General features: G+C 46.8%; 1 protein-coding gene across 1 annotated transcript; it reads right to left on the bottom strand.

Moving 5' to 3' along the window:
- Window positions 1-512: 512 nt before the first annotated feature.
- On the bottom strand, window positions 513-12,688 carry ndst2a (N-deacetylase/N-sulfotransferase (heparan glucosaminyl) 2a). The gene is made up of 14 exons (XM_087802621.1): window positions 12,569-12,688; window positions 10,546-11,962; window positions 8,918-9,005; window positions 6,662-6,816; window positions 6,415-6,600; window positions 5,173-5,301; window positions 4,910-5,092; window positions 4,732-4,828; window positions 4,545-4,668; window positions 3,732-3,906; window positions 3,498-3,668; window positions 3,284-3,393; window positions 1,824-1,926; window positions 513-1,321 (listed from the first exon to the last, which is right to left on the bottom strand). Exons 2-14 carry the CDS (start codon window positions 11,614-11,616, stop codon window positions 1,196-1,198), a joined length of 2,718 nt encoding a protein of 905 aa, XP_087658747.1. The 5' UTR covers window positions 11,617-11,962; window positions 12,569-12,688; the 3' UTR covers window positions 513-1,195.
- Between the last annotated feature and the right edge of the window lie 958 nt (window positions 12,689-13,646).

Genomic DNA, 13,646 nt, shown 5'->3' with positions numbered 1-13,646 from the left:
CCTCCGACACACACACTCGGGAGTGTTTTATTAGCCTTCGAACAACAGAAGATCTGCAGGTGTCGGGTCCGTCCTCGTCTGATGTTCAACATCTGATCAGAACCAGAAGTAGGTCCGTACCTCTGGTACCCGCCCACAAGCTGATGCGTGACAGGTGTCCAGAATGAGTGAAAAGACCAGAAGAAGAAGAAGTAGTTCTGGTGATCCCTGCAGCATCAGCACCAGCTGAGTGACAACTCGTCGATGCTGCCCCCTGCAGGAGGGAGAAGTCACGTGACACAAACTCAAGATGAGAAAACGAACCGAGGTCATGTTTAATCCGAGATTATCCAACTCGTCTCAAATGAATCTTGTGACCCTTCAATACCATGTGACCTCATTCTGGTCATGTGACTCGTTTCTTGTTACGCTAACGCAGATGTTCTAAGAGACCAGAACCACAACCTCTTTAAGATTGAACTTGTGTTTGACAAGACATTCAGTGACACACAAACATCCAGGGGTTTAGTCAGTAGTGTTCACCTCTACTTTATTAGAGAAGATACAGTGTTCTTCTGACGTGAATACAAAACAAAAACAGCAGCTTCTGGCTCAGCTCTTAGTTCAACGTCTCTGGTCCGACCCCCGGATCGTGGGGTCAGAGTGACGGTTGTAAGCAGGGAATGTGTCAGAAGGTTGCATAGAGCAGGATGTGTCTCTTCCGACGGTGCGTTCAAGGACCACCGGGACGAGTCTGTTGGTACCATTAATGGTGGAGTCCATTGACGGGTCGAGAAAAGACAGAACTGACTGGTGGGGGGGGCGATGTGGGGGGGACAACACAAGCAGGGACCAGAGACGAGCGAGCGGCTGAGCCCAACACCTGATATGTACACGCTTCAGAACCTCTGGGCCGAGGCCGAGCGGTCAGAGAACGTCTCTTGAAGCTGGTCAGAGTCCGAGAGTGTTTGGCACGAGAGTGTGTGTGGATGCGTTCAAACATGGGCGACACCGAGTCCCAGTCGTCCTCACGTCCTCCTCTGCTGTCCAGTCTCCCTGGAAGACCCGGAACCACCAGACCGATCCAGCACCGAGTTGCAGCCACAGCTCAAGAGTTTGTGTGTGTGTGTGTTTCTGTGTGTATGTGTGAGTCCGGGTCATGGTGGTCCAAACTTCAGACTTCTGTCCTGCACCTCTGGGACAGATCCATCTGGACTCAGCTCCAGCTGGTGCTCTGGAGCTCCTGTCGCAGCCAGGACGGCAAAGGTTGACCCAGTCTGTTCAGCAGATGCAGCAGCTCCAGGTTGTGCTCGCGGTAGAACTCGGCCAGGAAGACACGTGACTGTCAGGAGAGATCGAGAGAGACGGGTGAGAGACGGGTGAGAGACGGGTGAGAGACGGGTGAGAGACGGGTGAGAGACGGGTGAGAGACGGGTGAGAGACGGGTGAGAGACGGGTGAGAGAAGGGTGAGAGACGGGTGAGAGACGGGTGAGAGACGGGTGAGAGACGGGTGAGAGACGGGTGAGAGACGGGTGAGAGAAGGGTGAGAGAAGGGTGAGAGAAGGGTGAGAGAAGAGTGAGAGACGGGTGAGAGACGGGTGAGAGACGGGGGAGAGACGGGTGAGAGACGGGTGAGAGAAGGGTGAGAGACGGGTGAGAGACGGGTGAGAGACGGGTGAGAGACGGGTGAGAGAAGGGTGAGAGAAGGGTGAGAGACGGGTGAGAGACGGGTGAGAGACGGGTGAGAGACGGGTGAGAGACGGGTGAGAGACGGGTGAGAGACGGGTGAGAGACGGGTGAGATACAGCCACAATCCAGTGGTAATAGTACAGACAGACGTTACCTCAGGACTCATCTCTGGATACTTCCGACCTTTACTCTTGCCCAGACACTTGGACCGACCCCCCTCCAGCCGCTGACACCAGAACCCTTTACTGTCATCGTACCTGCAGAGAGAAGGTCTGGGATTTAAGGCGCGCGAGACACTTAAATACTGAAAGGTTTTTGATGCTGCATCGATATTGAACCGCAGTGTATCAACTCAAACTATTGGCTTTCAAATCTTGTAATATTTTGGTTTGAAAACAAATGAAAGCAGTTACGACTTTGTCAAGAGTCATGTGGTCTGTAAATACTACAACACCAGAGTCAAGTACTGGACAATACTACACATATATACTTGTTACTACACTATCAAAACACCAGAGTCAAGTACTGGACAATACTACACATACTGTATATACTTGTTACTACACTATCACAACACCAGAGTCAAGTACTGGACAATACTACACATATATACTTGTTACTACACTATCAAAACACCAGAGTCAAGTACTGGACAATACTACACATACTGTATATACTTGTTACTACACTATCACAACACCAGAGTCAAGTACTGGACAATACTACATATATATACTTGTTACTACACTATCACAACACCAGAGTCAAGTACTGGACAATACTACACATATATACTTGTTACTACACTATCACAACACCAGAGTCAAGTACTGGACAATACTACACATATATCCTTGTTACTACACTATCACAACACCAGAGTCAAGTACTGGACAATACTACACATATATACTTGTTACTACACTATCACAACACCAGAGTCAAGTATTACACATATATACTTGTTACTACACTATCACAACACCAGAGTCAAGTACTGGACAATACTACACATATATACTTGTTACTACACTATCACAACACCAGAGTCAAGTACTGGACAATACTACACATATATACTTGTTACTACAGTATAACAACACATCGCATTGTTGCCTCTGTATCAACATATTCTTGACAATACACTTCCTACTGTGACCACAACTGCTCGTTTCTGCTTTTCCCTAAGTTACAACTTGGGTCATAACAAGGTTAAACTTGACAAACTAACTTTAAATAGTTTAAACATATTAGCCTTCATCCAGACATAAATATATTGTTTGTAAACATCTTTAGTACATCGTAACAACACCACGATAATGACGATAACGCTGTTCATTTTGAACACAATTACCGTTACGTTAAATCTTCATTCAGTCACATTCTTCATTCTTCCAAAATGTTCTGAAATTCAGTGTTTCTGGTCTGGCCTTCAAGACTTGAGATTAACTTTAAGACATTTAAGGCCTAATTTTTGGATTTCTACATTGAATTATACTTGAAGATCTGCATGTTTAATATCCAAGAGTGTGACCAGCGGCTCCAGTCAGCAGGCGAGTCAGTAAACTGGCCTCCAGGAGCCTGTGACGACGCACGTTTAACAGTGAGACTCACATCAGAGCTTGAGTGTAGTTGAAGACGGGCGTGATGCCGAGGAACCTCTGGATGCCGTCCATGACCAGAGCAGGGTTGGTCCGCAGGAGAGCGCCGTCCACGATGTGCAGCTGAGGTCGAGCACGGACAGAAAGAGAAGAAGAAAGAAAGGTGGAATTAAAGAATAGTTCTGTTAGCAGCAGTGGTCACAGTGTCATGGCGGGAGTGGACCCACCTGGCTGGGCTGGTAGTGCTGCAGCCAGCGCTCCAGGTGAGCAGCGTAGGTCCCGGGCGCGAGGCAGCGTCTCTGCAGGGTCAGCAGGTCTCTGGCAGCAGACGAGGCTGCAGTCACCACCGTGTGGAAGCTATTGTTGAGGGCTGCAGGGTCCTGGTGGGCTCTCTGGTGCTGCTCACACACACACACACATTACTCTGCTGCCACTTCTGACTGACCTCTGAGGTTCCTCACCTGGTACCAGGAGTAGGCCCGGTCGGAGGGGTTGATGAGGACCGCCAGGATCTTGGCTCGGGGCAGCAGAGCGGCAGCTCTCTTGGCAGACACGTCGGTGTCGAAGTAGTTGGCACTTTTCTCAAACATGAAGTCGGTGCTGATGTTGGACGGGAACGGGAAGAAGTCCATGTACCTGCCGGGGGTGGGGAGGGGAGGGGATGCGAGGAGTTCAGTCTCACACAGAAGATGATCCAGTTTGTCTTGAAGGTCAGTCTGAAGTCTCAACTCTCGCCAACGTTGGGGAAGGATCATTAAACCAACATGTTGATTTGAACGTCTCTTAATCCTCTATTGTATCATCAGTGTCCGATTGCATCATTGAAAATGCTTTATTTATCTGGAGATGAAATCTCATTTAGCATAATCACAACCACTCTGCTGTGATTGGTCAAACATTCAGGTTTGTCACTTCCTGTCGTCAATCCCGGAAGGTCTCCACCGCCAAGGGACTCGTTGTATAAACAAAGCGAGGCGTGATTACAGCCGGCTGGAGGAGGAGTGAAGCCATTATTACGCCATAATGGACTCTCGTAACCTCTCGTTCGCCCAGAATTAAGACGACATGATCTGTGTGTGTGCGGATGTGTGTCTGTGTGTGTGTGTGTGTGTGTGTGTGTGTTTGTCTATGTATGCGTGACCGAAGGCGTGTCTGCACCTTCATCCGTGTGTGTTACGGTCACCTCAAATAAACAGGATCAAGTAAGATCCAGACTATTCTCTTGGGTCTGGGGGTCAAAGGTGAAGTAGCAGGAGAGAGGGGGGGGGGGTTACCAGTCGATGCCGTAGTCGTAGTTTGCTCCGCTGAAGAACTGGATTTCCTCGAAGGTGGAGGGACTGGGGAAAGAGCTGGTGATGGCCGGGTGCAGGCTGAGGAAGGAGTGCAGGGCGGTGGTACCTGAGAGAAGCAAGGACACGTCAGAAATGAACATCTCCACGCCTCAGGTGAGAGAGTGGACACCTGTTTTCTGAGGTCCGATGACCAGGAACCTGGGAAGACGGTCGCAGGTTTTTTCTTTGGACCAGATGTCTTTGTGCCGCTTGTCGTGGCACGGGTTCTGTGAAACAAAAAACCATGAGAGTCAGAAGGCCCCCCTACCGAAATGTGTGATGATGTCATCAGGAAGGGACGAGCTTACCTGCCAGAGCGGGTCTCTCTCCTCCGGGAAGATCTGGAAGTATCTCTCTGCCAGGCGGACGGGCGGCAGCGTCTGGAGCTTCAGGTTCGTCCAGCACTGGACAAACTTGACCAGGGACTCGAAGGTGTAGAGACCCAGACGATTGTTGCCGTAGTTGGACAGGTGAGTCATGAAGATGCTGATCTGAGGAGGACGCACTTGTCAGCCGCGTGTGTGTGTGTGTGTGTGTGTGTGTGTGTGTGTGTGTGTGTGCCTGGACTTACAGGATTGAGGAGGACGGTGAGGAAGAGCTCCCCTCCTCTGATGCTTTTGTCCAGTTCTTTGGAGCCTCCAGGATACTCGTGGTAGAAGATGGTGTGTGTGAAGAGTCCACACGTCTGTCGGGGCAGCACCTGGACGAAACACCAGCAGTGAGAACATACTTTTACACCAAAATGTCACAATATTTATTTATATTCAATAGCACTGTATCGAGTCACATTTCTTCTCTTTCAAATCCTTTTTTAAAATGTAATATAAACATTTGCTTGTTCATTTTTATGTTGCAATTAAACTTCTGGCCACTAGATGGCAGCAGTCATTACATCCTACGCAGCCAAAGGTATAATGAAATTCCACTAGATCCAGTCGATTACTGAGGATGAGAGGATACACTCCAGAAGCTTTTCTGACGTTTGGACATATTTCAGTTTGAAAACAAATGACAGCAGTTACGACTTCATGTGGTCTGGAAATTCTGCGACACCAGAGTCAAGTACTGGACAATACTACACATATATCCTTGTTACTACAGTATCACAACACCAGAGTCAAGTACTCGGACAATACTACACATATATCCTTGTTACTACAGTATCACAACACCAGAGTCAAGTACTCGACAATACTACACATATATCCTTGTTACTACACTATCACAACACCAGAGTCAAGTACTGGACAATACTACACATATATCCTTGTTACTACACTATCACAACACCAGAGTCAAGTACTGGACAATACTACACATATATCCTTGTTACTACAGTATCACAACACCAGAGTCAAGTACTCGACAATACTACACATATATCCTTGTTACTACAGTATCACAACACCAGAGTCAAGTACTCGACAATACTACACATATATCCTTGTTACTACAGTATCACAACACCAGAGTCAAGTACTGGACAATACTACACATATATCCTTGTTACTACAGTATCACAACACCAGAGTCAAGTACTGGACAATACTACACATATATACTTGTTACTACACTATCACAACACCAGAGTCAAGTACTGGACAATACTACACATATATCCTTGTTACTACACTATCACAACAACAGAGTCAAGTACTCTGACAATACTACACATATATCATTGTTAGTACAGTATCACAATATGTTGTATTGTTGCCTCCGTACTGTGATAAATATCGTATCCCCAGATTGTTGTCGATACAAACCAACAGGTGTCGACAGACTTCAAATCTGGATCACAAAGAGGACTCACCTGTATGCCGTTGTGAGTGAAGCCCCGTCGGTAGCGAGCGGGCCGTAGATGCGGGTATTCCTCTGTGCTGGTCACTTTGATGCCCCACACGGACTTCCAGGCCTCATAGAGCTGGCTGTGAACCGGGTAGACCCCCGAGTGGTGCGGAGCCACAGCGTAGCCCATGTCGGTGGGGATGCCATGTTCCTGAGGAGGAGACCGACATCATCAAGATGTCCACCCGAGCAGAAACCGGGGCGGTCCTCACCTGAGCGAAGGCCTTGTTGAGCCTCATCTGCTCGGCCAGCACGCTGACGTTGTGGAACAGGTGAGGTTGCATGTGGCTCCACATGTGAGGAAACCACCAGAAGTCGTTCCTGTGCTGCAGCAGCGTGTCGTCCCCTCGGTCCTCGTCGTCCGTACCTGCAGGAAGAAAATACACCTGAGCGATGGCACTGTGGCGAGGTGGCTCCAATAGAACTTAACTTCTCCGTCACAAACTAAGGAATGTTCAAGTAATATTACAAAGTAAAAATCTGTAACGGCACAAGCAACATGTGGCTAAAGTCAACATGGCCGACTTGAATCTCACTTACATGAAAGTAAAACCCAGTTTCAGTCTTCGCTTCGTCGTTATCAGGTGTTTGGACTTTGCAACAAAAGAAACAATAATGCAAAAGGTACGCCAGAGATTCACCGGTCAATCTAACAAAATCCCAATTATCCTCCCTCAAAAAGCGTGTGAAGAGGTGTGTCCTGAAGAAGAGTCTAGTTCAATGTCTTCCAGCCAGACTATGAGTTAAATGCAAAAGATGAAACAAAAACGTGTGACACAGTAGAGGAAGCAAGCGAGGATCTGCCGAAAAGGGGATTCGAAGTCGCCCCTGTCAGACCCACGAGGTCGCTAATGGAACATCTGCTTGTAGAGAGAGATGGATCCATATACACATTACTCAGCAGCTCACAATGTTTATTCTCCTATTAATCATATTTATTTCATGTTTAAAATGGATCTGCAAAGAGTCAAACTGTGTTCTGATCATGGTCCTGTTTTCATGTCGTTAAATAAAATGGAAGTAGAAATTGAGAAATATTTAGAACTTATAATAATGAGGAAGTGCCATATTATGGGAAGGACCACATGATAATACCTTATTATTCAGATACAGCTCCTAAAGGCTAATAATAAACACAAATAAAAATGAATATAAGAATTAAAAAAAACTAAAATTTGATCTGCTTTAAAAAGGAGCCTCAGGCTCAGATGGATTTACCAGAGTGCTATGAAATAATGCAAAACCAACTCATGGCAACACCACTGAGAACATTTAACTGGGTTTCAGAAAATACAATTGTCTTCCTCCCTCTTGGAGAGAGACGATCATTTCTTCAGTAAGTGTGGGGATTGTCGCCTGATGAGCGTTTTAAACATCGATTATAAATCGTTCTACTCCATAATAACAAAATAATTAAACCAATTCCATCTAAATGAATCCACGAGGACCAGACTGGTTTTGTTTGAAATAGACAAACATAAGACAATACGAGGAATCTGGCGTTACGATACACAATTTATTTTAAAGAAACAAACACTTTTTCTGGCTTTTACAACAAAGAAATTAGCAAATACTTTCTCTAATCAAAGGTGAAAGTGCTTCTCCATGAATACCAACAACTGTAAACTTATATTAAAAAGTCTCCTGGAGCAACATGTAATAAACCAGTATCTGCCTATGTTTAATTTTTTAACTTTGAACTTTGTTTTAAAGACAAAATAATCCCAAACATCAGATTTAAAAGCTGCAAAAGGAAGGATAAACCAGATCTGGAATCTGGTCTATCCTTCCTTTTGCACTCGTTGCTGCCATTTCTCTGGTTTTGTTGTTACTTTGGCATGAGGAAAGCGCTATACAAATAAAAAATACTTATTTACTTACTTACTAAAGAATCTTAAGACATTTTTATTTGTGCTTTTCCCTGATTTTCTAGGACTCCTGTGCTTGTCTTGTGTGTCTTGATCTTTTAAAGTATATATTTTAACCGTGTATGGTTTTTGATTGTTCAAGCGCTTTGTGACCCTGGTCTAGAAAGATCTTTACAAATAACTATAACTTTCTTCCTACATTGTCAGGATATCTACTGGATGGAGAAGTTGTCCTTCACACTCACAAATGGACCAAAAGTCAGATGATGTGGTCCAAATGAAAAAGATTAATGTTGTAATTTCTATACTTTCACTGTACAAATGTGTTTAACTTTTCATTTTACTTAAAGAAAATGTGGTTTCAACTTTAACCTTGGGTCTATGTGTGCTCTGACCTACAGGCTGTCGCTATGGGTTACTTCCCGGGAAAACATGCATGAAGTAGATCTGAGGTTAAAGTGAGGAAGTACATTAAAGAGTTCAGCCATTTTCATGATTCAAGAACAATTCAGCAATTCGTGGCCATTTTCCGAAATCTATTCGATTTAGATTCATGATACCAAAGTTCTGACGGAGAGTACTTTGTGTGTGGACATTTACCCGTGTGGTAGAACTTCCCAGAGAAGCCCAGATTGAAGGTGAAGTTTGGGACGAGAGCCCTCAGCTTGTTCTGTGTGTTGAGGAGAGCCTGTGACGACAAGAAGACAGTTGAGCCACAGACGACGACTCCGTTCTGCAGAGGTTCAGGTGCTCGGAGACAGAGTCTCATCAACAATGACACGACCCGTGGGTGGTGAGGTTACTTCTGCTGGAGCTCCGAGACATCGGAGGCCATCCTCACTTGTTTAAAGAGCACCAAGGTAGACGTCCGCACAGAAAGAACCAATTATTTTTTATCATTTCTGTTCTATTGATTACTACTGTCTGAAAGATGGTATTTTCTCAGAAGTAAAATTCCCCGGTGAAGAGACCCATGAAAATGATCTAACACAACCTTTTTTTAATCTGAAGGTCAGTGAATTTAACGGCCGTGTTGACAAAAGGTTTGGAATCCCCTGCTCTACATCACTGCTGCTGCTGCTCTAAGTTTCCACGGCACAGCTGCTTTATACATGACCAAGTAAAGGAAGTTCGGTCACGACTATTCTGAAAGGTTAACGGATAAACGTTTACTACTTGCCATCATGATTCAGGGAAAATTTCAGATTATAAAAGACGCACGTAAAATTCTTAACCAACATCTTAATCAGTGAAATTTATAATCCAGTGCAAACAAGATCATTTATTGATCTCCTGGAGGAGAAATTATTTTGTCCAGCAGCAATAAACACATCCAAACAAACATCCATTAAAAAATCATTTACAAACAATTATGCACTTTAAATGATTAATTTATGTCTTTTTACATGTTTTGTATATAGTTATGCATTTATGAGAACCATTATTTCTGGTTGTAGTCATTAACCTTTAACTAGTTTTATGTGTTTAATTGATAAACATCCAAATACCTCTACAGCGCTCATCTTTTGGCAAAACCATCCCTTCAACACACATGGTTACGAAGCAGATTTCAAATGTATCAAGTTTGTTCTAGAACAAAATGTGCGGTATTTATCGTTGCAATGATTTTCACTATGAATAAGCCAAGAATAACGGATTAACCACCTGGACCTTTGTAAGTGAAGGCTTGGACAAATTCATGACATGGTTTTAGCTTAGTGGACGTTGGGCTCGATACTCTCCTCACAAGACATGAGGATGGGGTTCACCTTCCTGAGGAAGACCTGACTGAAGTACACAGGTCCATCTCCGTATCGCAGTTTACCTCTTTTTTGCACAGTTACTGCACATTTTAATATGTTGTCGTGAGCTGCAGGAAGCAGCACCAAAGCATCAATATTTAAACTGGTACAAACAGGTGATTTACTTTAACAGCAGATAAACTTCAACACAACCATAACACTTGGTAGGAAGGACTAACTACCGCAGTTAGAAAACATTAAACTCCCATCATGCCTTTCTGAACGTTGCTTCTTTAATGATGCCGATTAGTGGCGACAGTAATACGTTTAAATTCTACGTCACTACGTCAGAATTGTTGACAACTTTGATTGGCTGTTTTGATGGCATGTCTTCAGGTCAGCGCTACCGAGAAGGTGTTCAAATAAATGTCGTTTATATTAAAGTAAATTTAAAGGTCACTACTTCACATCGACGCCGTCACTCACCTCAACGTCCGACACCTTCATCCGTGTCCCTTCTTTGCCCACAAATATGTCGTCCACGTCCACCAGGATGTGGCGATCTAGAGTCAGACAGAGCCTTTTCCCGGTCAAGTAGGCGATGGCGTCCACAAAGATCAGCTTGTGGAGCCAGTAGTTGAGGTTGTTTCCAAAGAGGACCCTCTGAATGCCATCGTGGAGCCCAAGATCCTGGATCACGGTTGAATGGAAGGCGCGCGAGGTACCAGGTCCAAAATGGGCCAGTGCGTCGGACGACTTGGTGCTGGCCAGAAGCACTGGCTCGTAGGTAGAGTGGTTGGACTGGAAGATGGTCCAGTCGTCCCCCGGCAGAGGCCCTTGCTCCACCTGGTTGGGTTTGGTAATGAAGAGCAAGGGGGCCCCGGGGTTGATACGATAGTCCCGGAGTCCCAGGTGCGAGTGCAGGAACAGAGGGAATCCTTTAAGCTGAGCACTCAGAAGTGAGTTCTCGTTGGCCTTGTAAAATCCTATGACCCCGACGCCGTACTCCGCACAGTACTTGTCCAGCAAGTCTCGATTCCATGCGTCCAGATTAACGTATTTCAGGAGGTTCTCGTAAATGATGAGCGTGTAGCGTCCTCGGTTCCGCTCCGTCAGCGTGGGAATATCTCCTTTGCCCGGAGCGATTTCAGTCCTGTAGTGGAATCGACTGGACTCCAGGATCGCCACGATCTCCTGACCCAGCTGGGAGTAGATGCTCTCCACGAACACCAAGACCACGGCCTCCGTCCGAGAGTTGTCCACCAGCTTCACCTGTCGCAGTCGACCGTGGCGAGGAGGCAGGAAGAGCGGCGCCCTCTGAACCCCCGGCCCCTCGCCGACAGCCCCCGCGCTCTCGCCCGGAGACATAACCCCCCCATCACAGTCACTGAAGGGCAGAGGGGGGGCCTCCTTGATCTTGGGGTTGTTGGAGACGTAGTAGGCGAGGAAGGCCATGGACAGTACACAGAAGATGATGAGAGCCAGGATGAGGCGGTGGAGCTCCAGCTGCCGGACCCCTCGTGAGAACTTCCACACACTCAGACCTGCTCCGACCATGATGGTGCAGGAAGGAGGAGGGAGGGGGAGAGCGGCGGCAGAGAGCCGGGAGGAGCACCAGGGAGGAGCGAGGGTGAGAGGAGGACCTGACAGTAGACACTGAGGTGTGCTGGTGAACAGCCATTGACACTAGGTCACCATGGCCAGCATCGTCCATCAGCGGCTCCCCGCGACTCTCCTCCTGCAGCACATCCGTCTCAGACCGGATCCTCCTGGACCCTCATTGGAGGGTCTGAGACTACACGGGGACTCGAGATATCAGGCGATCGTCTCCAGATGTTCACAGCTCTTTGGAGGTGTATGCATCGAGGGTCTGGAAAGAAACCCCCGAATACCTTTTCGCCTCCTGCAGCACAGAGATGGGAGAAGGTGAGACAGGAAGGACAAACATCACATCACCGGGCCTGGTGGTCCACTGTTCTGAACACAAACAAACACACAGATCAAAGATGGACACATTTGAGTCAGTGCCATGCAGCAGAAGCAGCTTCTGTGATGGACATCAGTCCCTGAAACATCAGCACCACAGAGTGCCCCAGAATGCTGCTCATCAACAACCCGGTTCCGGTTAGACCTTGAACATTGACAGGTCGGAGGTTCGAGCACCACAACAGATCCACTCACACGATCCACTAGAAAACAGCTTCACTGAACCAGGTGCACGTCCAGCAGCGTCGCAGGACTCAGCTAGTATGCTAACAGCTAGCTGGTCCGGGACTCTCGGTACCGTGGTTCCGTCGGTCGTGTCGCACAAACTCGTCCCTAAGGTCCACTCTCAGCGTTGACATTTTCACTCGGACGAGGTCCGGACGGTTCTGGAACTGTGACTGAGTCGCCTGAGCAGCAGCTCCTTCAGCTAGCATGAAACCCAGCAGCAGCTCCTCCGAACCTGCGACTCCCCCCCCCAGCTCCGGCACCGATCCCCGGACGAGACAGCGGCGCGTAGACTTACCGACAGTCGGTGTTGAATAGCAGCAGCCGGTCTACGAACCCAGGAGGGAAACCACGACCTGAGTGGACGCTGAAGTTGTGAACGTCTCTGCTCAGGCCGCCATCTTGGTTCTGCTGGATCCCCGCGGGCGAAACCAAGTGTGACGGCGCAGGGGGGCAGACGACCCCCGACACCGAGGGACAGAGGCGCGCCGTGACCGGGCCGGTTCCACGTTAACATCCAGGACACCGGTTCCGAGGGCAACTTGGGGTTCAGACACGTTGACTTTTGTTCAACGGGCCAACAGTGCACCGAACATCGACGCCGTCCATGGATGTCACCCCCGCGAACATGTGGCGACCCCACTCAAGTTTTAAACACACGAGTGTTGTTGGGACTCGAACTCACCTGCTTCATACAAACACGTCATCTTTATTGGTAAACACCTGCTTAATGTCAATGAACACTTCACTGGGAACGATTGTTTAGGCAGAAACCACCAGAGAATCAGAACCAAAGCGAAGTTCCGACCAGAGAAAAGCATGAATAAAATGTATTATAGGTCATTCACAAGGAATTTCTCCTTCGGGGATCAATAAAGTATCTGTTCTTCCTGCTTCAGACTCAAAATAAACATATAGAACCGATCTTAGTGTAAATATTTACTTGTAAGTCGACTTTTTTTGGTAATTCTTAAAAAGTAGTTACGTGTGTAATTTGCTATTCTATAGCATTTCTCCTTTATTGCTTTTCTTTTTTGCAGCTGTAAACCTGGAATTTCCCCCTCGAGGGACAGATAAAGAAAGTCTTATCTTCTCTTAGATCCAGTGGGGGGGGGCGTGCATTTCAAACATAGGCCCTTCAGTGGCGCACGTTTGAATGAATCCACCTCTCAATAAATACTTTAAGGTTCTTTCTACACCACAGGGATCTGAGCGTGAACTGTTACAGGTCAATAAGACGTTTATCATCAAAAAACATCAGTGCATTATATCAAAATATCACTTTATCACACAGTCTGTGTGGTTTCCATCGCCCCCCCCACCCCCACATACACACACTATGCGCTTCAGCGACAAACACACACACACACTTAAGC

The sequence above is a fragment of the Callionymus lyra genome, chromosome 11, assembly GCF_982586985.1.
Source record: "Callionymus lyra chromosome 11, fCalLyr1.hap1.1, whole genome shotgun sequence".
Classification (NCBI taxonomy): domain Eukaryota; kingdom Metazoa; phylum Chordata; class Actinopteri; order Syngnathiformes; family Callionymidae; genus Callionymus; species Callionymus lyra.
Note: the sequence above shows the minus strand (reverse complement) of the source record. Positions and strands in the feature narration are given on the sequence as shown.

Coding starts and splice junctions, on each gene's coding strand:
- ndst2a (XM_087802621.1), bottom strand. CDS start 11,616: ATGGTCGGAGCAGGTCTGAGTGTGTGGAAGTTCTCACGAGGGGTCCGG. Junction 9,006..10,545: donor TGAAGGTGTCGGACGTTGAG/GTGAGTGACGGC, acceptor TTGTCGTCACAG/GCTCTCCTCAACACACAGAA. Junction 1,927..3,283: donor AACTACACTCAAGCTCTGAT/GTGAGTCTCACT, acceptor TTCTCTCTGCAG/GTACGATGACAGTAAAGGGT.